The 26,726-nt window shown below is 50.4% G+C and overlaps 1 protein-coding gene across 2 annotated transcripts; it reads left to right on the forward strand.

Moving 5' to 3' along the window:
- The first annotated feature begins 642 nt into the window (after positions 1-642).
- Positions 643-24,747, forward strand: SYNGR1 (synaptogyrin 1). Of its 2 annotated transcripts, none has more exons than XM_074941597.1 (4): positions 643-1,003; positions 17,016-17,253; positions 21,002-21,147; positions 22,841-24,283. In XM_074941597.1, exons 1-4 carry the CDS (start codon positions 905-907, stop codon positions 22,937-22,939), a joined length of 582 nt encoding a protein of 193 aa, XP_074797698.1. In that variant the 5' UTR covers positions 643-904; the 3' UTR covers positions 22,940-24,283. The 2 variants fall into 2 exon arrangements, with proteins under 2 accessions (XP_074797698.1, XP_074797697.1); XM_074941596.1 differs by having other exon boundaries at positions 646-1,003; positions 24,140-24,747.
- The last annotated feature ends 1,979 nt before the right edge of the window (positions 24,748-26,726 follow it).

Genomic DNA, 26,726 nt, shown 5'->3' on the forward strand with positions numbered 1-26,726 from the left:
GCTGCCAAATTGTGTTAGATCTGGGGTCTTGTCTACTACCAAATTCACAGACAGCTCCAGCTACACTGGGATTCTCTCAAGAGTCACTCCACCCCCTTTCTGACTCCTTTGCACTGCTGGAGTGGCACAAGGGGTCCTGATCCATGACTGCTATGAGAATATATATATAAATTAATAATGGAAGCAAGAAGCTGACTCTAGGTCTTTGTCTCTTGTGAAGCACCTAGTAGGGGCTCCAGCCCTGCCAAATAAAATAATCATAAACAATGTTATTTACTGACTGTCTTGTTTGCTGGCAAGCAAGCAGGCTGGTGGGATCTTAAAGCATCCTTCATGACAGCCTAAGGCTCTTTCGACACCCACGGCCCCTCCATCTCACCCATGCGGGTGCAGCAAAGGTGAAATGTTTATCAGTTGGACTGAGGTAAGGTGACCATTGAGCAGGACTCAGCTGTGGGGCACAGGCACTTGTGAGCAATACGTTTTGTAGGCCCTACAAAAATAAAACAGGCAGCACCCTTCACTGCCCTGAGCACTGCATTAAAAATACATAACAGCAGGGGTTTCATTGCGGTGGGCACAGCTCGCGTTCACAGGGGCTCACCCTTCTCGTGCCCCCTCCCAGTCGCTCGAGGCGCGTTCCCGCAGCTCCGGGGCTGCTGCTGCGAAGGAGCGCGCGGCCCCTGCACTCGCGCCTGCCCGGGAGTGGAGCGTGCGTCTCCCTCCAGCCGGGCAGCGGCGACGGAGCGGGGAGCGACAGCGCGGCCATGCACAGCTAGCCCCGGCCCGCTCGCCTCCGTTAACCCCCGCGGGGCAGCGTTCCTGCCCCCCCCCCCAGGCCGGCTGCGCGGAGCGGCTCAGACACACGCAGGGGCTCAGCGGCGTGCCACGGGGCGCCCCAAGGATGGAAGGGGGCGCGTATGGAGCGGGCAAAGCCGGGGGCGCCTTCGACCCCCAGACCTTCTTCCGGCAGCCTCACACCGTCCTGCGGGTGCTCTCCTGGGTAAGGGCACGGGGCGGCGTATCTGTCTGCCTGCCATGGGCTGTGGGTGCGGGCCGGGCTGGGGGGGAATGACCTTCCCCGGCCGCGCTCCGCAATGAGCCGCGTGCCCTGCGCTCGGAGGGCCCCCCCGCCGGGCCGGTCCCCGCTCCACCCCCCCCCCACCTGCCGGTCCGGGCCCCGCTCCCCCACCCACCCACTCCCCTACCGGGCCGGGCCCCGCTCCCCCCCCCCATCCACCTGCCGGGCCGTCCCCGCTCCACCACCTGCCGGGCCGGGCCCCATGGGGGGCGAAGCGGGAGCCGGTGCTGCAAAATCCCCTCTGCCCAGGGAGAGACGGCCGCCCCGCCTGGGATCCCCGGCTCAGGTGGCGGCTCCGGTGCCGGTCGCGCGTGTCTCGGACCCCCCCCCCCCGGCTGCCCGAAGACGGGGTGTTTCTGGAGCGGGGTGGGGACAGAGCGCGGGAGCCGAGAGGAGGGAGGAAAATGGGACGTGATCCAAACACAATCCCGCTGGGGGTCCCGTCCCGGCGCGGGCCCCCTCCCCAGGGAAGGATCTGGTGCAATGGGGGCGTCGTCCTCCCGCCCCCCCCCCCACCCCCCCAGGTCAGTCAGTGTAGTGGGGACATTTTCAGGGAGGAGCTAGGTTGTTTTGTTTACAGGGGGGACCTGGAAACACTGGTGTCTGCGGCGGGGGTGGGGGTGGATCTGCAAACGACAGATGATTCTGCACGGCAGCGCCTCTGCCTCGCCAGCCCGTCTACTCTGTCTGCTCTGCTTGCTGCTGGGGACGGGGAGCAGCGAGGGAGGGGGCTTGTACGAGGGGGGAGGTTGTCCTTTCTCGGCCGCCCGGCTCCCTTGCCTTCTTTCCCATTCTGCAATGTGTTGTGGTTCTGTGCGGGGGGGGGGGAGGACGGCTCGGTAGGAGCAGGGAGGGGGGAGGGGTCTCTTCGGCCTCTTTTCCTTGCTACGGTGGGGGGAGGGAGGGTCTCTTATCTTGTAACACTGATCCCGTGGCTGCAGCTCTGTGCGGGAAGGTCATGGGGATTAAGGGAGCGAACTGCAAACACAGAGCGAGAGAGAGAGATTGCATTAAGAAGGGGGCGGGGGGCAGTGTGAGAAGGACGAGGAGGAGAGCATGAAGAGAGAGAGACGCGCACACACACAGAGCAAGGTGGACAAGCAGGTGTCCCAGAGCAGTTCCCTGTTTGTTTGTTTTTTAAAAAATGTATATGAAAAAAATGGAAAGGAAAGGGCAGATAGGAGATGGTGGGGGAGGGGTTGATCTGATAGGCCAGCCTGTTGCTGGCACTAACGTCCTGTAGCCAGTCCAAGCTCTGTGCCGGTGCAAAGGAGGTGCTCCGTCTGCTGTTGTGACCAAAGTGGCACAGTCCATTTCTGTCAAAGAAGATGCCTCTTTGGCCTGATTGCAAAGCATAGCTGCACCCTGAGACTGCTGGGGACATGATTAATATGGTCGGTCTGTCTTTCCGGGCCTATGTACAGTACAGCATGGTATTACCGAGGGAGGGGAGTTCAGGAAATCTCCTGGAGCATGGCTGCTCTGGAAATCCATTATGAAGTGATGGATGCACCCCCCATCGCCTGGCTTGGGGAAAGCAGCAGAGAGTGTTCCAGCCGAGGATGATGGACATGATGTGACCTAAAAGGATTTTTCCATCCCTAATTTCTGGGGCAGAATTTCCTCTCCCTTTTTTGTAATACCACAACTTCACTGTAACACTGCAGGAGGGTTCTGGCTTCCCAAAGCCAGGAGGGAGAGAGAACGAGAGACAGTCTCTGCTGCACGCTTCTTTCTGCACCACTGTATCTTGTACTCTGGCGTCTCCTCCATGAACTCCCATAATGTTCCATAATGACTGCCCAGCCATGGCAGACTACCCAGGGCTTAGCATTCCCTTGGATGTCCTACTAGTTCACCACAACCACCAGCTCTGTCTGCTTGACCTTGACAGAGGATGGAATGGGATTGACCCTATGCAGTACATTACAGATCTTCACTTAGCTGTAGAAACAAATATCCTATTGCAGAACATTGGCGGTACCCTGGGCTCAGCATCCTAACAAGGATAGCCTGCTTGTTAGTCATGGGGAGGGGGGGCACCTTTTTCTCCCCCTTAATTCATTTTCTTCTCACCTGTTCCTATTGGCCCATTTTACCTCCTCTTTTGCACCTCTCCCCCAGTGCTGCTGAGCCAGCGCCTTGAGTTCACAAGCTAACCCAAAGCATTTGTAATGATATGCTGTGTATTATTAGTGTTTATTGTGAAGCACCAGAGGTATGCCTGGCACTTTACCATCACAGGTGTTGGAACTAGGGATGCTGCTGCACCCCCTGGCTTGAAGTGGTTTCCATCCTATCCAGGGTTTACAGTTTAGTTCAGTGGCTCTCAGCACCCCCACTATACAAATTGTTCCAGCACCTCTGCCTAGCCCCTGCCCCATAGAGCATGCAACCTAATTTTGATGAGTGCAGTAAACACCTTTAAAGGATGAGGCACAAGAACTCAGGTGGGTTGTAGAAGATGGTGTGTTGTTTAATGTTGAGAAGAAGATGAGCGCCTGGTGATCGGGTCTGACACATAGGAGACTTAGCCAGTGTAGAGAGGTTGGCATCACTAGAGTGCCTCTCTGTGCACTGTCAGGACACTGGTGTGAGGGAGCTCATGTTTCCAGACTGCTGCTGGTGATAGGAAGCAGCAGCTCCCCAGTACGCACAGAAGGACGCTTGTTGTAGCATGTGGGCAGAATATTTCTTTCTTTCTTTACACCTGACAAAAATATAAACAAATGTGGCGCAGGCAAAAGGAGTTGGCTCAACAGTCCTGGAAAACAGAGTCCTCTACATTTTCCCCAAACCTGCTTACCAAGGGCAGTAACCACGCACACCTCCCCCACACTGCTCCCCGTCAATATGCCTCAGCTGGAAAAAGCAGCAGCTACTGGAGCGTGCAGGAGTTAATTGTACATAACCTGTTCAGTCCCTGGGCTCCCTGTGGAGGCCCCCCACAAGGCGGCCAGTGGAGATGGGGGGACTTGTCCACTGACAACCAGACTGAGACAGCCAACTCTGTTCACACAAGCCATGCTACACATAGGGAAATTGGGGCACAGAGAAGTTAAGCAACCTGCCCAGCATCATCCAATGAGCAGGCAGGGCTAAGATTGGAACGCACAGATTCTGAGTCTCAGGCCTAGATCAGTAGGTCACATTGACAGGAGTTATATTTGCATTTTACCTTAGAGGTAAAAGGCTTTGTCTCCCATTCACAGCAATCCTGGCTTTTTGCTCAAAAAAATCTCCCACTTTTGCTAGTACTTGTGCAGTTTCACCTCTGGCAACAACAGTAGGAGCCCTAGTGTAGATGAGGCTTTTGCCACCATGTCACGTAGACTTGTTCTTAGCAGGCAGGCCAGGTCTATGCTAAAAAGTTAGATTGACTCAGCTACGTTGCTCGGAGGTGTGAAAAATCCACACCCCCGAGAGATATGGTTAAGCCAATTTAACCCCCAGTGTAGACAGTGGATTAACTACAGCAATGGGAGAATCCCTCCTGTCGATGTAGGTAGCATCTACACTTCAGCTGCTACAGCAGTTCAAGTATAGATCTAGCCTTAGATGACACAGTGGGTAAAATGCCAGTGGCTCCATACTGGAGCTCCCGTAAGTGTTAGCAGCATTGGAAAGCTTTACAAAAACCAGCCTTGAGTCATCCAGTCACACCCTTACCCTGACCTGTGATTTGCACTGAAATCCGTGATCTAGAGCTGACAGCCTCTTTATACCATTGTCAGCTACACTGAGCAAGCCAGTCCCCGCTCCCCGTTTCAGATAAGAAGTTATTCCCATCTTCTGCCACACAACTACATATGCTGGGTTTGGGGCCTGTGTAAGTCTCTAAGGCAGGATGTGACATGCCCAGGGTGGATATAAATCAATGATTTTTTTTTTAATGGGATTTTTTTTTAAATAGGTTTTTTTCTCAAAAAGCATTTTATCAAAAAAATCCAATCTAAAGATAGATACGTTATGGCTCAAAGATATCTCATCATGGAATATGGATTATAAATTCTAATTCTATAGTATGAGACAATATATTCATATAATGTTTAAGAAAAGTTTTGTTAATGAGTTCCAATAGTTCATGGATTAGGGACCCAATCCTTTGGGACTCCAGGGGGTTCTGTATAGGTTTAGGTTAATCTTTCTATCTACCCAATGGGACTCAGTGCTCAGTCTAGAAGATACCATCAGAGATCCTTAGTTTTGCAGTTCTCAAACTGTGGATTTGTGTCTCCAGAGATAACATGCTTGTTAACAGCAAAAATGTTTTTAAATAAATATATAGAGGTGAGAAATAGTTAAATAAAACAATTTAAATGTCTGTCTGGTGGTGATCTCCTCCTAATACAGCATGGCAAGAAAATCCTCCAAATATTAATGATTAACCTGATGAATTGGAGATAGTTCACCACCCAGTGATTTCATAAATACCTTCTTCAGTTATCTCTGGTAAATGAAATAACCAAACAATCATTCATTTTCTGATATAGCTGTAAAACTAATCTGAAAAGTTTTTCAAAATTAATCACTTTAAAAATGTATACCTTCTAAAAATGAAACCTACATCTATCTCTGAGTTGTGAAGAATATGTATTGAGGTTATAACAACCAACAAGAATGCACTTTTATGTAAAAATCCATGATTAAATCGAGTCTTCCTGACTAGTGATTTAAATCATGATTTAAATCAATTTATTTAAATCAAATCCGCCCTGGACATGCCCGCTTTTGAATCTAGCTTTGACTCCACAAATAAATAAAGTGTTAATTGAGAAAAGGCTTGTTGCTTATTGTTCAGGGTTTCCCAATTGCTTGGTGGTGTTAATTCCAGAGACAGAAGCATCATTCAGTTTAAAAAACATAAACCGCTTGGGGGTGTCTCTTTGTTTTAGAAATAGGTTCAGTTAGGTGGCTTGGTTCTGTGCATTTCAAACAGCAGCTGCTCAGTGAAAGCTTTGAATAAAATGTTGCCTTATGACTAGAAAATCAAAGTTTCCTTCAACCATATGTGAGCTCGAGAATCAGCCAGATAGGGATAATAAAAACAGCCCCCTACCATCCCCTCTCCTTTTTAAATTACAAAAGCTCCTAGAGGTTCTATCTAAACCAGTCGTTCCCAAACTTTAACAGCCCACGAACCCCTTTCACTAAATTGTGAAATCTCTTGAAACCCTTTCTAGAAATGAATATTTCCAGGGATTTAAGTTTAAATTTCATCCGCACTCCACGGGGCTCCTGCTGCTTGACCCTGTTGACCGCCCTGGTCAACTGAGCTCCACTGAGCTCGGGCTGCAGGTCCCGCTGGCTGCCGGGGCTCGGGCTGCCAGCCCCAACTGCCCAGCCCCGCTTTCCCTGCGGCTTGGGGTGCCAGCCCCGTGCAGAGCGCTGGGGTTTGGGCGGCCGGCTCCCCCGCTCATGGGGGCAGGGCTCGGGCTGCCAGCCCCAACTGCCCTGCCCCGCTCTCCCTGAGACTCGGGCTGTCTGCCCTGCAACCGGGTCCCACCTGCTGCCTCCAATGCCCAGGGTCCTCTGGCCGCCATTAGTGAATTTTTTCTGGCAAACCCCCTGTAACGTTCTGCGAACCCCCGTTTGGGAACCACTGATCTAAACTGAGATCAGGGTCCTGTGGTGCTAGGACCGCTAGAAACACATAGTGAGAGACAGTCCCTGCGGCAAAGAGCTTACAGTCTAAATACACAAAACAGACACAGCGACATTAGCCCAGAGAGAGGAAATAAGTTGCCCACGGTCACACAGCAGGTCAATGGTAGAGCTGGGATAGAACCTAAATCTCCAGGTGCCTAATTGAGTACCCTATGCACTACATCATGCTCTCTCCAAGCCCTGCACTTACAGGACTGCTAAATTTTGGGGACAAGTCCAGTGGGAATTTAAATGGGGGTGTAAGCTGCACTCGGAGTACAGGCTAGTCAAGTAATGAGTGTAAATAGTGAAGCAGTGAAATTTACACTGATTTGGTTTTTGGGGAGCCGATCCAGTCCCTGGTGTGTAGTAAGTCAGTGGCAGCTATACCCACTTCCACTAGGACCTGAATGTCCCGGAAGGTGTTGAGGATGGTGTGTGTGAGAATAGAGAAGCAGCCTTCTTTTACAACCTATTAGGGGCTTTCTCTGCTATTCCCTTTTTCTCCCCCTCACCTCTGTGGCCAGGTGTGGAAGTTACACTTGTCTTGCACACAGTGACGGCTAAATCATTGCAAATGACCCTGTTACTACTTTAGGTGTATGTTGGTCAGAAACTGGCTGTAATCTACAGCCCATGTGTGTCACTGCTGAATTCAGCCTAGATGTTTCCATCGGTGGTGCCTCCACTTACTTCAGGCTATTGAGTCTCTTTGTGAGAGGGACTTACCACCTCACCTGTCTGATGGGTGACAAGGGCATTCAAAGCTGGCCTCTTGTACACACTGCTTCCCCGCAGTGAGTTCCCAGTCTCACTCTGGTAGCAGAGCGGCATTCAGGAGTTTCCACATTTGCTCAGCCTTGGCTCATCCCTTTGGTTTCTGCCAGAAATAGCACTCAGTGCTGTGAGTGGTAGCTGCCTCATCTTGTTCACATGATTTTACCACGCCTGCTTGCTGGCTGCCTTCTGGTATGTCAGCAGATAGGCTGCTGAAGGGAGCGCAGCAGTGCATATAAAATGTATTTGGATTTAATTAAAGCAGTGGGTGCAGTGTTTCATGAAGCCTTATTCACAACAATAATTCATATGGGCTTGGGCAGGGACACTGTCATGTGAACTGAGAACTGGCTAACAGACCACAATAACCAAAGAATAACGATACATAGCACTGGATTGATCTGGGGGAGATGCTGGGTGGGTTACAGCAGGGACTGTTGTTCAGGTTTTGTTTAACATTTCAGTAATGATCTGGTAGTGGCAGTAAGCATCATATTACTGACATTGGTAGGTGATACTAAATTGGGCAGAGTTGCGAACCCCAGTAAGGAAGGAGAAATAACGCAAAGGAACTGAGACTAGTTAGAAACATGAACAAAAAGTAATAAAATTACAGTCATCTTGGAAAAATGCAGGCTAATACACTGATGGAAAAATAATCCAAAATGGGAGGGAGACTGTTGGGAAGTAGTAATGCGGAGGAACCTAGGGGTGACAGTGGATTGTAAATTAGACATGAACCCGCAATAGCAGATGGCAGCAAACAGGGCCAGTGTGATTTTTTTTGTTTACTTTAAGGCATGTATGCAGAGACATCAGTTACATACATCATGGAGTCCAGAGATAATAGTTCTCTACAGAGATTGTGCTACTGCACCTGGCAAACTGTATTCAGTCTGAGAACTTCATTACTAGAAAGATATTGATGAATTAGAGGGTGTTGTGAGAAGGGTGATCACACAGATCATTAAGCCCTCCAGTCCCTGTATGAGGAAAGATGAAATGATTTAAATATGTGTACAGTTGCTAGGTTGAACAACAATCAGTGGGAATAGAATAACCATCTGGGAGCATTTGAAGGATATTGACACCAAAGTTAGAGAGGAATGTTTTAGGGTGGTACTAGGAGTAACGGGGATGAAATTAAGAAGATTGTTTAGCCTGAAGATAAGGGAAAACATTTGGTAGGGGGATCTGTTGGATTAGGCTGAGCTTCTCAAAGTTGCCCATGGAAATCTGAATGAACAATTCCCTTTAATTTTTAATCTAGATTCCTTGGGTGGTTTTGAAAATCTCATCCTTACTCTCCAAAGGAGACATGGTAGAAGTCCCAGTGCTTGGGTAATATAAGGTGGCCTGTACAAAGCACTAGAAAATGTATTGTCAGGTGCACTAACCAAGCCTAGGTCATGTACTAGGTCTTTTCTGTCCCTGTTGAGCGTGGGAGGAGCACTTCAGTGGAAGCTGGGTTGGGTTGCCGAGGAGGGAGAAGAACAGAACGATGGCGGGGAGAGGATGCTTTCTTCTGTTAGGTAGACAACTTGAGCACTAGTCCGGCAGGATATAAAAGGGTTAATACTAGGGATCAGCACCTCAGCGCTGTGTAGCAAAGTGGGCCAGCTCAGTCACACCATTTCAAATCGTATGGTGGGAACTGGCTGTAGGAATTTAGGATTCCAGAGCCTTCCACCTCTATATCACCTGCTCCAGACTGGCAGTGAATAAAAGCTGTTATCATCTGGCTACTGACAGGATGAAGTGAGCTGGTGGGTTTTGTTCAATTCCTACTGGGATTGTTTTCCACATCCTTCACCCCCACCCCCAGCCCACTGTCTCAGCAGAGCCACCAAATAGGTAATGGGTCATGCAGATGGACTGTCCTGCACAGAGGTGACCCTCCTGGTCAGGGCTCAGTCACACCAGGAGGGTGGCATCCTAAATTCCCGCTAAGCTGTGGGGCCACACAGCAGCCTATTAAGCACAGTGCAGGCGCTTAGGGCTGTGGCAGGAAGAGATTCCTCTCCTCCAGCCCTCACCTAGCCCAGCCACGGACCTGCCGCAGCCGGGGGAGACGCACCCCTTCCCTGGCCATAACCCAGCCCAGCCCCGGACCTGCCGGGACAGGGAGTGGTGCCCCTCCCACCCTAGCCCAGGTGCTGCTGGGGGGAGTCGTCTCTCCCCGCCATAGCCACAGTGCAGCCTGCACCCCAAACCCCTCATCCCCAGCCCCACCACAGAGCCTGCAGCCAAAGCTCTCACCCCCCCTCCCCAACCCTCTGCCCCAGCCCTGAGCCCCCTCCTGCACCCTGAAACTCTCATCTCCAGCCCCACCCCAGAGCCCTCACCCCCAGCTGGAGCCCTCACCCCCCCACCCCAACCCTCTGCCCCAGCCCTGAGCCCCTCATCCCCAGTCCCACCCCAGAGCCCTCAGCCCCCCACACCCCAAACCTCTGCCCCAGCCCCCTCCCACACTTGGAACCCCTCAGCCCCACCCCCGCCACATGAATTTTGTTATGTGCACCAATATGGAGGTGATGTATCACACATCACCTCCATATTGGTGCACATAATAAAATTCATTCCGCACATCGGTGGGAAAAATTAGAGGAAACCCTGGTGGCATCTAGGAAGTTTTGGCTGCCTGCACAGTACCTGGCTGTGTGGGTAAATAGAGGCCTTTAGCTGCCAGACCTGTCGATCCAGCACCAGTCACGGACATTTACCAAAGAAACTAAATACACGATTTCTTCAAAACTACCTAAATCAAAGTAGACACAGAAAGAAATGTATCTATGCTGGGCTCTCCAAAGCTTTTCAGGAACTCTGGTTGTGGGTGCCTGGATGAAAACAAAAGCTGGAAATCTCTAGCAGGTCGGTCTTTCTTCTGTTTCTTTTTGCTAGCCTAGCTTGATTTATTTATTTATTTTCGGTCACTACCACTGTTCCCTCTAAGCTGTGCGCGTGTGCACCTGCACACAGATCCTAAATCCCGCGCACACGGCGAAACACCGCGCGCACAAAAATTTGCACAGAAGCACAACAATTTGCACAGAAAATTTTTTTTGCGCACATGGCCTGTCAAAAATTCGCACAGAAGATGTTTTTTGCACACATGGCATGTCAAAAATTAGAGGGAACGTTGGTCACTACAAATATCAAACGCAGGAGAGGTTTTTGCTTTGTTCTGTCTGAGCAGGAATTGATTATAAGCCCCATGTGGAATAGTATGTCACTAAAATATTTCATCTCTATAATGAAATAAAAAGGGCTTTCAGGGGAAGGGAAGAAAGCAGGCAGTGTGACAGCCAGCCAGCCTTGTGACTGCAGACAATTGTGGGGAGTTAGTTAAGGCAGGAAGCATGGCAGACAATCCCACAGTAGGGCAATCTTGGAGATCTCTGAAAAGTAGTAAGGAATAGAGGCAGCGTGACCGAGTCCTCATGTGATACTCATCAAATTCTAATGCACTGCTGAAGGCGGGCAGTGTTCTGCACCCATCGTATGATGCTCAGGAGGGCCTAATGCACTGCTGAAAATGGGCAGCATGATGGAAGCATCACATGACACTCAGGAGGTTCTGCTATGCTGGCTACATGGCTCAGCCTGCAGCGTTGGGGCGGAGGGGAAAGCAATGTGTCAAGCAGAGGGAATCTCTGCTTCCCAGAGTGTGGTTCCTCCCTTTGCTGCTGTTTAAATCAGCTTCTTCAGTTCAAGGAGGAAAATGTCTCTCAGGAAGGAAGCTGCCTTCCCTTTCCCCAGGCGCACCCTGCCCCTTCTCCCCTGCCACTGGCACACAACACACACGCTCACCACAGTATGCAATTCTATCAGCAGGTTCAGCTCCCTTGTTTCCCCTTTCAACATGCCAGTGTTCATTTGATCTCCTCTGGCCATTCTGTCTGTCTCCTTCGTTCCTGCACTCTGATACAGGGGGATGTGCCATGGGAATGCATGGTAATAGTTCGTGGGTGTCTAAGAGAAGGACTGGCTGCAAGTGGTGAAGCGAGTCCACCACAGGGTGAGTGAGGAGCACGGTCGGAACCTCTGAGTTTACCTGGCCAAATGCCTTTGCTTGTTTAAAACCCCCTTGCAGGCCAGTGTACTTCCGACATAACTCCAGAGCAGCTGGTGGGGTTATGCCAGTGGTTCTCAAACTTTTGTACCGGTGATCCCTTTCACATAGCTAGCCTCTGAATGCGATCCCCCTTATAAATTAAAACTACTTTTTTTTTTATATTTAACACTCTTATAAATTCTGGAGGCAAAGTGGGGTTTGGGATGGAGGCTGTCAGCTCGCGACCCCCCAAGTAATAACCTTGTGACCCCCTGAGGGGTCATGATCCCCAGTTTGAGAACCCCTGGGTTATGCTGATTGCCGGACTGAGGTGAGAAGAGAATTATGGACTACGGGTTTAACTGAACAAGTGCTAGACAGGCACTAGATTGTACTTGGTCTTTACGCAAGCAAGCAGTGAGGGGTGGGAGCAGGGCATGTCAGAGCCAGCCAGGAGTGCAGGGACTGGTCCCTAGCTATTCCTGCAGTAGTGCACAGTGCCTGTAAGGGGGCAGAGAATTGGTACAGCAATGGCGTGGCATCCCAGCACCAACAAGCAGAGTTAGTCACCATCCAGTGCAGGGGCGGCAGGTTTGTATAGTTTTTGGTGGTACCCAGAATGGGTCCAAGTCCTGCCTCCCCCGCCACACCTGCCTTGTAAGCCGATATATATATTTTAAAATAATGTAAAAATGGACTGGAAACAGTAAGCATTTAACAGTTTCCCTATATTGCACAATGTGAGGGGACATGGGGGGATGCGGGCTCTGGCTGAGGGTGAGGGCTCTGAGGTAGGGCTGGGGATGAGGAGTTTGGGGTGTGGGAGGGAGCTCAAGGCTAGGGCAGAGGGTTGGAGTACAGGGAGGTGAGGGCTCTGGCTGGGGGTGCGGGCTCTGGGGTGGGGCTGGAAATGAGGAGTTTGGGTGCAGGCAGGCTGCCCTGGGGACTGGGGCCAAAGAGGAGGACTCCACAGTCCCCCCAACAGCACACTCACCTGGCACCATCACTGCACCTGCTCCTAGGGGCCGGGCCCCTCTCAGGTCCAGGAAGCCCCCTCACTTCCCCTGTGGTCGATGCCGGGGTGGGGGCTGGGAGGCTGCCATCACGTGTGCGCCTCCTCCCGCTGTGGCCTGCCGCCGGCGCCGCTCCCTTTTATAGCTGGCAGCAGCTGGGGGATGCTCTGGGTGAGGCACGTGGGGTGGCGGCTGGGGCTGGGGGACACACTGGGGGAGGCGCACACAGCAGCAGGTGGGGCTGGGGGAGGCACGCGGGATGGCAGCTGGGACTGGGGGAGGCGCGTGGGAGGCAGGAGAGACCTGACCCCGAACATTGGTGGAGCCGGGCCCCCAGGCCCTGAATTTGCTGGAGCACGGGCACCACGGGCTCATATAACTCACTGCCCCTGATCCAGTGGGAATGATGCAGCACCTGGAGCAGCTTGTGCACTCCTCCGTGTGCTGGGCAGCCGCAGGAGGAACTCTGCCTCTCTGAGGAAAACGTCTTCAGTGTTCTCCCTCGGACAATGCCTAGAGTTGGGCCTAGATGGCACGACCCAGCCCAAAGTGAGTGCTTTTTGGTTCAGGAGCTTGCTTGCGCTGCAAGCCAAACAGCTGCACAGCAAGGAGCCTACACATTTTCCTGGTAGAGCTTGTTAGCACTGCAAATGGACTAGCTCTGGGGTTTTATTTATTTTTTCTGTCTCTTAAAAATAAGCATAGAAAAGTCATTGCAAAAACCTGTGTTAATTCAGTGTTTAAGGGTACATGCTCACAACCACAAGAAGTCAAGAACTATAAAAGTTTGGGTTCTGACAGCAATGCTAACTCAGCCAAATCACATGGAAATACTATTTGCTAACCTGTTTTTCTAGTTTAATGGGTAGCTTTAATATATTATGTTTTCTGCTGTAAAATGTATTGCATAAAACATACAGTACAGGATGTGCAACATGGCCACTGGAAGGTTGTTCTTGGAATCTTAAAGAGATACTATGTGCTTTGAAATCTAGTCAGTTTACAACAATGATTTCAAAGTAGGTTTAGGTCAGGGGTCTCAAACTCAAATGACCACGAGGGCCACATGAGGACTAGTACATTGGCCCGAGGGCCACATCAGTGAGACCCACCACCCCGGCCCCACCCCCATTCCACCTCTTCCATGAGGCTCCACCCCTGCCCTGCCTCTTCCCACCCCTTCCCTGCCTCCATTCCAATCCCTTCCCCGAAATCCCCACCCCAACTCTGGAGGAGAGGCCAGGGCAACACATAGACCGCTGTGCCCCTGCCCCCCACCTGGAGGAGCGGCCAGGGTAACACACAGACGTCTGTGCCCCTCCTCCCCCAGGTTCTGTCCGCTTCCCGGAGCAGCGCGGGGGAAGGGCAGGCAGGCAGGAAGGGAGCCTGCCCTGCCCCTGGTACGCGCCGGGCTGGAGCTGCTCTAGGTAAACGCGGCGGGGGGCCGGCAGGCTGCAGAAAATAACCCCGTCGGCAGCATGAGAAAGTCTCACAAATACCAGTGGATTTGGTTTAGGTACTGCCCTTGCCTCTCAGTCCCCCCTCCTCCCCCCGGCCATCCAATTTTTGAAGTTTTACAATCACGTTTTTCTATTTTTAGAATATTTTTTCTTTCTCAGTTGCAGCATGAGAAACTCTCACAAATACCAGTGGAAACCAGCAGGACCCAAATCCTGCAAACACCAATGTGTGTAATGTTCTTCACATGATGGTCCAATTTGAAGTCAATGAGATGGCTCATGTGCATAAAGTTATGCACATGTATTTGCACGATTGGGCCTAATAACTACGCAGAGTGGAAGGATAGCCTTGTGGTTAAGGTGCTGGGCTGGCACTTGGGAGATCAGGATTTAATTCCTTGGCCTGTCACAGACTCCATGTATGGCCACAGGCAAGCCACTTCAGCTCTCGGCACTTCAGTTCTCCATCTGTAAAATGGGGATAATCCTTCCTTTGTCTTGTCTTTTGAGATTGTAAGCTCTTTGGGAAAGGCGCTGTCTAATACCATGTGTATATGCCGCCCCTGTGGCAATGGGGTCCTGATCTCTGTTGGGGCCCCTAAACTCACAAATAATAAATAATGCTACGACACAGGGAAAGTGAGTATACCCAAAGTGCACGATGCAAGCAAGCTGAAAATATGCCATGTTTTTTCTCTAGTCGTCTTGTTACAGCAACGTTAGCCATTATTAGTAACAGGTACCAACTGCCCAAATCGCCTCTTGCTTAATGCAGTGTAACTCCACTGACTTCAGCGTGGTAACTCCTGATTTACATGGCTGGCAGGTTTGGTGAATCAGGCCCAATACTATCAGCCAGAGTGTCATATTTTTTATGTTGGTATCCCTGTAACTTTTTGGCCTTTCTGACATTTTAGCTGTGAAACTTGAGTGCTGAGTTAATGCAGGGATATTTGGGGTGGGGGGAAGTTGCATTTAATTAATGATCTAAATAAACATTTATATCATTACTTTATCATGAAATCAGGCAAATGTAGGACCTGTCCCAATGGGTTGCTAGATAAGCCACCTTCACTGTTCATGTGCAGGATTAACTGCCATGGGTTAGGTGGGCCCTACCCTCCATTCTGAAGGCTGCCAAATGTGGATTCTCCCAAGCCATTATTTATTTATATGATGATTTATTACATGCCCAGCCCCGCAGCCTCTGGGCATATTTACATAACAGGAAAAACCCCAAGGCTGGTGCCTACTGTAGGCAGCAACAATTGCCAGCCCAACTGTGCCCATCCATTCAAGTCACCCCATTCTGGCCCCCTATCAAGTCGAATGCTTAGGGAAATAGATGAGTCTCGCTGCACTGTGCTCTGACTGTCAGTCTACCAGAGTGGTGGTGGGCTGACAATGAGGGCCGGTTTCAAAGCTGAGAAGCCTCCACCCTGCCACTAGCTCTGCACTCCTTCTCTGGGCTGTCAGCTGGGTTAGTGAGCTGATACACATGGAGCAGGCTGGGCTGTGATTTTGGGGGTACCAGAGGTGAATACATTGTATGTGCATTTAGGGTGTTACGTGATTCTCCATGGGCCACTGTGCTCTGGCCTGAAAATGCCTGCAAAATCCACAGCTAAGGAGAGAGTGGATCCGTCAGTGGCTAAATGGATAGAATGAGAATATTAGTAGACAGATAGCTAGTGTTATGTGTTGGACAGAGGGAAGGCTGTAGTGAACAGAGTAGATGGATAGAAAGGATAAGGAAGTGTGGATAGAAGGATTGTTAGGGGAACAGATAAGTAGAGAATGCAGAGTAGTGGATAGTGGGAGGGTGAATGGGGAAGAGAGAACAGGAGTAGAAGTTGGACAGATAGAGTAAGTGAATAAATGGGGGGCGGGAACAATGAATAAAAGGAAAAGCCATCTGGAGAGAGCTGGTGGGTGGAGGATGGAGTTGGGAGGGTGAATGACTGCCTATAGGGTAAGGGATTACGCGGATTTAGGGCTTGTCTACACTTACAATGCTGCAGTGGTGCAGCTGTATTGCTGCAACTCCACTGCTGTAACGGTTCAGTGAAGACACGGCCATCTGTAGTAAATCCTTCCTGAGAGGCAGTAGCTAGGTTGATGGGAGAATTGTTCTGTCAACCTAGTGCTGTCTATACCGGGACTTAGGTTGGCTTAACTACGTTGCTGAGGGGGGTGGATTTTTCCACCCGAGAGAGATGTAGCTATACCAAGTGTGGACCAACCCTCAGAGCTTGTCTACCCAAGAACTAAAACGGAAGAAATGAAACCGGTACCAGTTCACCCTTTTCCTTAATCTGGTGCTAGTCTGTGTGTGGGCACTCTGATTTCAGATGGAGAATGGCCTATTTCAATTTATCTTAAATATGTAAAAAATAATAATAATAAAAATAATAAAATAAAAAATAAAAATATAAGTTAAGAATATCCTATTATGAGGCAATTCTTAGAAATAAAGTAAGGTAATCTTCCCCTCAACAATTGTCCAAACTAGAGCTGGGCAAAAACTTTTTTAGCAAATAGTAAATTCACAGAAAAGTGCATTTTGGGGGGTACCAAAACTATTTGAGTTCATGTCCAATTCAGCAAATAGTTTTTACCAAAAAAAACCCCTTAAAATAAAAATTTTGGAAATGTCAAAATGAACCATTTCATTTGGAATCAACACTTTGTTTCCAAATATTGTTTCATGTTGACGTTCAAAATTGCATTTGACCCAACAAAATGTTTTCAGGTTTTCGGTTTGTTGAGTAAACCCTGCCTCTTCCAAATCAGTTTTGGATCTAAGTGACCCAATATTTTTTTCAGTGTAGCCCAAACAAGCTAACAAGACAGGCTCGCAGCTCAGACAGAGAAGGCATATGAGGGCCAGCTAGTTTCAGGAGACCTCTTCTCCACTGTACTAGTCACCTGGTGGTCTGGAGGCAGGCATGGTCCTCACCTTCCTCCTGCCTCCCTCTCCTCAGGTGTTCTCTATTGTTGTCTTCGGCTCCATTGTGAATGAAGGTTACCTGAACCGCCCCGATGAGATGGAGGAGCACTGTATCTTCAACCGCAACCACAATGCCTGCAACTATGGCATCACCGTGGGCGTCCTCGCTTTCCTCAGCTGCCTTCTCTATCTGGCTCTGGACGTCTATTTCCCACAGATAAGCAGCGTCAAGGACCGCAAGAAGGCAGTGCTCTCGGACATCGGCGTCTCTGGTGAGCTTCCTGGCTGGTTGGCATGGAACCCGTCTCCTCAGGGAGCTGAGCTGAGGGAAGGAGCCTGTCTTATTTCATAAGCCAGCTGGCCAGACATCCCTGGAAAAGGAGCTCTTTGACTGGTCTCCTTCCTTGTGCCCCTTCACCTTCATTATCCTCTTCTCTTCTTTGTCCTCCAACCTTTTTCCCCCTTCTTACACCCACTCCTCTTTTTTCCTCTTCTCTCCCTGTCTCGTCTTTCCTTCTCCTTCCTCCTCTTATCCCCATCCTCTCCTTCCTCTTAACTCATCATCTTTTTTCCCCACCCTCATCTCATCCTCTTCCTCTTAGCCCTGTCTCTCTTTGACCTCTCTCTGGCCTCTGCTGCTGCCTTATGATTCGATGATGGGATAATGACACCACAGGCAGCTCAAGCATTCCTCACACAGTGTGGGAGATGTGAGCATATGTGCAAATTGCATTCCTGTGATTAAAAATGGCAAGCTTTAAAAATGACCTGCAAAGGAAAGAAACATCTGGTTTATGCCCCTTTATTTTAATTCTGTATGGTGCATAAAAACAGCTTGAAAGGATGCCTTTTTGCCCTTATTTTTTCCTTTAGAAATATCAAGTCTCATTTTCCCTGGTTTTTGCTGGAGGTCTCCTTGGAGGGGTAGGGGATAACTCAGTGGTTTTGAGCATTGGTCTGCTAAACCCAGGGTTCTGAGTTCAATCCTTGAGGGGGCCATTTAGGAATCTGGGGCAAAAATTGGGGATTGGTCCTGCTTTGAGCAGGGGGTTGGACTAGATGACCTCCTGAGGTCCCTTCCAACCCTGATATTCTATGATTCTATGAAGACCAGAAAACAGGGGTAGGATCTTTCTAGGCCCTTATTTGAAGGAGTAGAGGGTGACGCAGCGTGTAACTGAGGTTTTTCTTTCCAGTGCCAGGTGTTTGAATCAAATGAGAACCCACCCCATCCTCCCCCAAAAAACCCACAGAATTTTAAATAGTCTGACTGTAAATTCCCTTTAAGACACTTTTGTACTGTGCATGTTCTGAGGCATTGCCGGCCCCTGCCCAGCTCCTGGCACCCAGGGCTGTTCTAACTTACATTCTGCTTCTCATGGTCCCTAATTTGTTGGAGCTGCAGAGAGGCACCTGTGTGCCCGGTACTTCAGCTGGAAGCTTCAGTGAGTGGTGGGTGTCACAAGGAAAGTCGTCTTCTGTCACACCATGTCTCCGAATCGCTGTCCTGCTTTGCATCATCTTCTGCACCAAGTTTCCTCATCTCTCTTTCAAAGTTTTCCTGTACTCTACTCCCTCATTTATCTGTCCTCGTCTCCTCCGATGTCCCCACATATGATCTCCTTCATGCTGACATTTCACACCTCACTACTCCCTTTGTCCGGCTCATTCACTCCCAATTTCATCCCTTCTTTTGCAGCCCCAAGACATCTGGAACAGCTTCCCAAGAACGTGCACTGAGACTGTTCCCTCTTGCCCTTAAAGTAAAATACACAATCACTTGTTCTGCAGAGCCTTCCCAACGTGACATCCACCCCTGTTCTGCAGGCCTGATTCTGAACTCCCATCAGCTCAAGTCAGGAGTATCTCCACTGACACCAATGGAGTTACCCCACTGGAAAACTGTTGTGCAAGGAGGATCAGGCCCAGTGTCCGTTCACTCTTCTGTACCTCTTTTGTCTTTTAAGTGTGCAATCCCATCAGGGGTCTTTTTGCTTATTTAGCAAAAGTTGCACATTGTCTAGCCAGGGCACAGCGATAGTGCTATATAAATGACTAACAGCGAGATGCAGAGAAGAGAAGCGGAAGGGAGTGTGTTAGAGAAACTGAGTGCAGTACAGCGGAACAAACATCCTGCTTATTTCTCCCAAATACGTCGTACCTCAGAAAGGGGGTAAATGCATCAGTTCTGTTCCTGCCAGGGACCCCAGGCCAGCCCCTTTTCCACACCCCTGGTGCTCCGATCTGGATCATGCACACTCCTTTCCCCTTCCCTTACGACTCTGATCCTGCTCATTTATCATCCCTTCCCAAGGGAGCTGTGATCCAGGTGTTTTCCTCCATCAAAATGCTACCTCTCTCTTGCTCTCTTTTTTCATTCTCCAGTCCCTCAAGCGGGAATACTGTTACTCTGTGTATTACCAGTCTATATCGCCCATCTTTTGGAAGAGAAGTAAAATGGAGGGCCTGTCTGTCATCATGTAGTTGTATTATAGAGCCCATGGCACTTTTTATATGTGTAAGGGCATTAGCACTGGTGTCCTGCCCAAATTCCAATCACTGTGTAATTTCAGTTTGGCTGCCTACAATTCTTCTGCAGCTTGTTGTGAAGAAACTGCTCTTCACTTGTCCTTCCAGGACCATATTATGTAGCGTAACTGGTACAGAAGGGCTGCATTTCAGAAGTGAGTGATCTCTCCTCATTTGGGAGGCTCTGCAGAACTCACTCACGGTGCCATTTGAGAATCATGTTACCCTTTCACGCTCATGCCAATAAAACGTTGGTACCACACCATACCTTAATGCACACCGCAGAGTGACAGCTCTGCCCTCAGTTACAGCCATGCCGCTCCACTGAGTTTATTGGGACTGCACAATCAGAATTTGGCCTACAGTAACTCCTCGCTTAACATTGTAGTTACGTTACTGAAAAATGCGACTTTAAGCGAAACGATGTTAAGCGAATCCAATTTCTCCATAAGAATTAATGGAAATAGGGGGGTTAGGTTCCAGGGAAATTGTTTTCACCAGACAAAAGATTATACACACACACACACACAGACAGTATACGTTTTAAACAAACAATTTAATACTGGTACACAGTGATGATGATTGTGAAGCTTGGTTGAGGTGGTGATGTCAGAGGGTGGGATATTTCCCAGGGAATGCCTTACTGCTAAATGATGAACTAGCAATCAGCTGAGGCCTCAAGGGATAACACATTGTTGTTAATGTAGCCTCACACTCTACAAGGCTGCATGAATGGAGGGAGGGGAGACATCATAGCAGACAGAGACACACACACCCTGTGTGTGTGAGAGAGAGAGATGCAGAAGGTCCCTTTAAATATGCTGACCCCACTCTAAGTACATTGCCTTTTTAAGTAGATCAGCAAGTTGAGAAAGAAGCTACTGCCAGGAAGCTCACTCCATCCTGAGCCCTGTCATGTGTGTCCCCCCCCCATGGAAATGGGGTAAGTGGGGTGCTGGAGCAGGGGGAAGGGGACACCCTGACATTAGCCCCCCTCTTCTCCCCCGCCCCTGCACAGCAAGTAGGAGGCTCCGGGGAGCAGCTTCAAGGCAGAGGGCAGGAGCAGCACACGGCAGTGGGGGGAGGAACAGCTGAACTGCCGGCAATTGACAGTCTGCTGGGCCGCTGCCGCACAGGGAACTTAGGGGAGCAGTGAGCTGATACGGGGGCTGCCGGCCCCCCCTGGTTCCAAGCCCCCACCAGCTAGCTGCAACGGGCTGCTTCTTCCTGGAAGCAGCGGACAAAGCAGGGGGCTGCCAAACGACGTTATAAGGGAGCATTGCGCAACTTTAAACTAGCATGTTCCCTAACTGATCCGCAACATAACAACGAAACAATGTTAACCAGGACGACTTTGAGGAGTTACTGTACTCTGTAAAAACACTTGAGGATCTTGCAGGATATAAATTTGCTGGAGAAATATAATATATTTACTGTTTACTCCTACCCTACCCCTCTTCTCTGTCTTATTTTAATGCTGTTCTTTCCCAGCCTTTTGGGCATTCCTCTGGTTTGTTGGCTTCTGCTTCCTGGCCAACCAGTGGCAAGTTTCAAAGCACGAGAACAACCCGCTGAATGAGGGGGCAGATGCAGCTCGAGCAGCCATCACCTTCTCTTTCTTCTCCATCTTCACCTGGGTGAGTAAAGCAGCTGGGACTCTGATTAGAGCCCACGGATCAGGACTCCCCTGCATAGCGGTTCTAACCCCGCTTAGGGTTAGCCCAGCCCTCTGTAGATGAAAGGTCCCCTGGCTAGGGCTGACTCCTGCATTTCCAATGGAACAGAAACTAAAGTGGCTTCTGGGAGAGGCCCAGTAGAAGAAATGGAGGATGGTCCAATGGGTAGGGCATTAGCCTAGGACTCAGGAGAGCTGGGTTCAAGTCCCTGTTCTGCCACAGACTTCCTGTGTGACTTTGGGCAAGCCACTTAACCTCCCTGTGCCTCAGTTCCCTGTCCGTAAAATGGAGATAATAGCGCTGCCCTACTTCACCGAGGTGTTGTGAGGATAAACAGAGTGGAAACTCTGAGGTGCTCAGATACTCTGGGGCGGTGGGGGTGTATAAGTACCATACAAAGAGTCTGTTTCTCTTTCCAGGATGTGTGGCTAGCATTACTGACCTCAGGAGGGGCTTCAGCAACTGTGTTGGGGGAGGGGATGGTTGTTAACATCCTGTAGCACAGCATATGGTCTTCCCCCTCTCTGTATCTGGTTTGCCCCCATGCTGGCATTCCTAGTTCATTTGGTAGGAAGAAAATGGTGGAATTTGTTTGGACCCTTCCCAGAGCTTCGTTTCCCTTCCCTTTTTATCCCCCAACCCACACCGGGGAATTTCTCTACTTGTCCAGATTTTGGGGCTCCATTTCAATGTAACCTATTGGGTTTTTTCCATACACAAAGAGCCTCCTTGTACTTTCAGTCTATGTGACTTTTATTTGAAATTAAGAGATGAAACAAAACAAGAAAGAACATAAGTAAAGTCTGCACAGGAGAGCACAGTGTGTCTGTCTTTTGTGAGATACTGTGTCACCCCTGCCACACAAAATAGCGGCCAGCACGCTGCTAGGAATGTAAATGTGTGGTACGCAGATGATAAGATCATGCCAGTGGCATAGCTGCCATCCCGCTCAACCAGAATCTGCTCCTCTCACTAGACGTTTCTTTGTAGTTCTAGTGCAGATGGGGCTATCAGCGGGGGTGGGAAATCAGGGGCTGGAGGAGCTGTGGAGGCGGCATCTTCACCCCCTGAGAAATGCGGCAAAGGAGAGCAACACCTGTCACATCCTCCCAAACTTTGTCTGGGTGTGTCCACACTGGAGTGGGAGGTGTATTTTCCAGCTCAGGCAGATGTACCCATGCTAGTTATGATCAAGCTAGGGCACTAAAAATAGAAGTGTTGCCAGGGCAGGATGGGCTAGCCACCTGAGTAAGTACCTAGGATCCAGGGCAGGATCATACTCGGAGAGCTAGTCCATCCCACTGCCAGCACCACAACGGCTACATGGCTATTTTTAGCACGCAAGCTCAATCAAAGCTAGTGCCTGTACGTCCACTGGAGCTGGAAATGATGCCTCCAGCTCCAGTGCAGACGTACCCAATGAGTGGTACTGCAGGGCTCTCCCCACAGACCAGGGTTCCTCAGCCACAGGAAGAGAGAGATGTGAGATGAAAGGCCTGAGGAGGAAGGCGTGTGTCCAGCTCCTCTCTCTGTTTGGCTGGAGGAAGGGGAGTCTAATGGTGTCTGTTGGGGTTTTTATTTCAGTCACGTTACTTTGTTTGGTTGTCTCCCTCATTGACTCTTCTCCCTATCCCCTCCCGCTCTCTCCTCACAGGGCCTCCTGACATTTCTGGCTTTCCGGAGACTCAGACACATTAGCTTTCAGGAAGAATACAATACTCTCTTCCCTAGCTCCCCCGCACCGCTGCCCTAGTGCCATTCCCCGGGGGGCACTTAGCGCCATTCCCCCAGGGCCTTGTCGGAGAAGGGGTGTGCATAGGGGAGGAGGTTGTTGAAGTGCAGATGATTCCAACTCCCAGGATCGGGGTGGGAGGCAGGGGCTGAGAATACAGAGGCACGTTGCCGTGTCAGTGCAGCTGACATGGTGGGGAGAGAGAGAAGCGATGTGCCTTGGAACTGGGATGGGACGTTAATTGTCCTTTGGGGAGTTGGAAGGAAGTGACCCACCTCTCCTCCTCCACTTCCCCGCACCTGACTAATGCTGAATAACACCTATATCTCTTTCTATTGGCATCTGCTCAGTCTTAATATTTTAGCCGGGCAGGGCTCCCTGCACCACAATCCCTTCTTCCCATCTCCACTTCCTCTCGCTCCTCTGCTCCTTTCACTCACTACGCTGGGATGGTCCCTGGGTGGCTGGACCATTCAAACATGTCTGGGACACTGGGGGAAGGCAGCTCTCTGGTCCCTGACCCTCCCTGAGCCCCAGCCCCAATGATCTTGTCACACCAAAGAGCGTTCCAAAAGCAATGTCAGAGACGGGGAGCAGGAACAAGGCTGGACCTATTCTAGAAGGCCTCTGCTTCCCCCCCACCCCCTTCCCCCGCAAGGTCTGTGATTTTTTTTTTTTTTGGCAGCATAGCGGGTTGCTCAGTGGATGACTAGCAGTGAAAGGGTTAATGGGAACAGCCGCTATCTCATGTCCATCTCTTTCCTCTGGCGGGTCGGTTTGGAGCCCCAGTAGGGTCTGAGGTGAAATGGGTCACAGATCCAGCCCAAAGGAGCGAGACCTCTGAGGTGGACGTGAAGTAGATCACCTGGCTGGGGAGGGGACGTTATCCATGTATATCCGTCTATGCCTTCACAATGTGAACCCTGTCGCTGGGCAGGATGGACCCAGCGACTGCTGTGGGCGTGGGCAAAGCAAGTGCAAGCAGTGGGTGGCACACTTGCGCGCTCTCTCTCTTGTCCTGGGCTCACGCTCTCCATGGGGCACACTAACTCTTCTTGCACTTGGGTGTGTTTAACCAGTGATTTCCAGTCATGCCTTGTGCACTAATCCTTAACCACTACTAACTTGGCTTTTGTTTGTCTCTCCTCCTTGGCGTGTTCCTTCCCTTTCTCCTGCCTCTTTCTCTCTCTGCTTCCCATCTCCCCTCATCCTCCCTTAAAGGTGGGCCAGGCGTTTCTGGCATACCAGCGCTACCGGATTGGTGCCGACTCAGCCCTCTTCTCCCAGGACTACACGGACCCAAGCCAGGACTCCAGCCTGCCTTACGCCCCTTATACGAACGAGGACGATGCCACAGACACGGTGGGGACATACCAGCAGCCCCCTCCTGTAGACGCTTTTGACGCTGAGACACAGGGGTACCAAACCCAGACACAGAACTACTGAGCTACACCGGTGCCCCTTCCCATGCCCCTCCCCTCCGCCCCCTTCCCTCTGCCGGCGGGAGGCTGTGGCACAAAACAGACAGGTGCATCCCAGTGCAACAGGTGGCCCTTGGCCATGCTCCAGCCTGGGGCCATTTGTTTTTATTTATTGTTTTTTAAAAAGAAAAAAAACCCCTAACTGCTCCTCCCTCCCTCTGAATTGTCCACCAGACCCAAACTGCGTATTCCCAAGTCTATCCCTGTCCCTGTCACAGCAAAAGCTCCCCTGGCAACCTGGGAGTGAGCAGCAGCTTTGGGCAAGAATCCAGCTCAGCCTTTTGGTGGGCAGGGGAGGGTGACAAGGGCACCAGCACAGGTAGCAGAGGCCTAAGAGGGGGAGATAACGGGGACTGCTCAAGCGGATCTGGGGGGCAGGGGGAGAAGGTGGCACCTACAGTGTTGGAGCGGATGCGTGTGTCTGTCTGTGTGGGTGAGAGGGAGAGTTGGATATGGGGGAGAAGTGTGTGAGGGAGGGAGAGGTCAGAGCAAGCATGCAGGTGTGCAAGGGTGGGGGGATGTGCAAGCATCGGGGCAGGTCATAACCCCTTTGCCTCATGGGATATTGCCCCCTCAGCAATACAAGGCTGTATGGGAAGTTGTTGGTAGTTTATCTTCAGGGGTGTAGGGAGGAGTGGTGTTGAGGGTGAGGGACGGGAGGTTGAGAGACAAAATGCTTGGGGGCGGAGTTTTGCAGGCACCATCAAAAGCTACAAAGATGTTGATAGATTTTAAACCAAGAGAATAATCAGGACTGGACAGGATGAGCTATGCAATGAGAATCCCTCTTTCCCCAGGCAATTGGATTGGAGGTGTTTCCCCATCCCCATGTAAGCACCCTTCTGAGGTTAACACTGTGGTCCTCTAGGGAGAACCAGAACCAAGCTGCACGCTCAGGGTGGGGAAGATGTCTTAAGAGAAACTCCTGAGAACTCCATTCGGTCCCCTGCTCTTCCCGCTCAGGGATCACAACTGGCTAAGCATGGGATGAGGAGGAAGTCACTGGGCTGATTTGGGGAAAAGCCAGCTTCACACCAGTTGATGGGGAGCTTTGCCAGCCAATTCTGGGAGCCCTGTGGCCTTTGCCCAGAATAAAGGTGCAGGACAAAAGGGACAAGCGGATGAATTTAATTTCTATAGTCCTGTTGAATCTACATCTCTGATGGAGTTAAAGAGATTCCAGCCTCTCTGTGCTCCGAGACAGATCATCCTGGGCATCTGTGCCACTCTCTCTGGAGCCCAGAGAAACGGGGCAGAACTCTCAATGGAGGTTCTCGCCCTGCTGGAAAGAAATACTGCTGCTTTTCTGCCAGCTGGCGTCTAGACATTCTTAGAGTGGGTGTAACCAATGAGTAGGGTCCCAGCAGCTGGGCTCTTGTGTGTGCCCCAGTTATCCTGACTGAGACTGGATCAGGGAACCTAAGAGGGTTCTTTAAACAGCAGCTCTGCTAAGTGAGCTGAATGGGGAGCATCTCCCCCTGCTCTTGCAAAACCTGGCCATGCTGCACTCTCTTCCCACTGAAACTCGGTCTTTGTGTATCTTACAGCTCTTCAGAGACGTCAGTGCTCCATCCTCAGTCCCTAGCTCCTGGAAGCCTAAGGGCGTGTCTATACCGGGAAATTGACTAGAACAGTTATTCCGGGATAGCTCCCTGTGTGGACACTATGCTCTGGAATAAAATGGTTTTTTTTTATCCTAGAATCCTTACTCAGCTTTGGAAGTACACTAATTATTCTGGACTACAAGTGACTTTTATTCTAGAATAGAGTGTCCACAGTGGGAGCTATTCCACAATAGCTATTCTGGGCAATTTCCTCATGTAGACAAGCCCTAAGAAAATGAGGCCAGGAACCAAAGCTAGGTATCTCATGTGGGTGTGTAGAATATTAACTCCTAGGCTACCATGCTTGAGCTGGGCAGAGCTCGCAGCCCCTGCTGGCCCTAGGATGGAGGGATCAGGAGCAGAACCAGGGTAATATGATAGTACAGATCACTAACCATGGGGCCACTCTCCTGAGCACCTTGAGGAACTGAGAGATCAAGGATGGAACACAGGTGTGCTAGGTGGCAGTGTAGAGCACTTACTGTTAGGACTCCTAGTTCCTGCCAGGCTTGGGAATTGAACTTGGGTTGCCAGGAGGGCAGGGCAAAACATCTAGGTCAGTGGTTTTCAACCTGGTGTCCATGGACTGCCATTAAGAAAATTTTTAGGGGTCCGCAAATGAAAAAAGGTTGAAAACCACTGTTCTAGGTTACTAGCTCCCTCCCTTGCCACACACCTCTCGCCAAATGGAGGGTAGGAGAAATAGGGAGACGCAGCCCCAAA

Source organism: Natator depressus, chromosome 1, assembly GCF_965152275.1.
Source record: "Natator depressus isolate rNatDep1 chromosome 1, rNatDep2.hap1, whole genome shotgun sequence".
Taxonomy (NCBI): Eukaryota; Metazoa; Chordata; order Testudines; family Cheloniidae; genus Natator; species Natator depressus.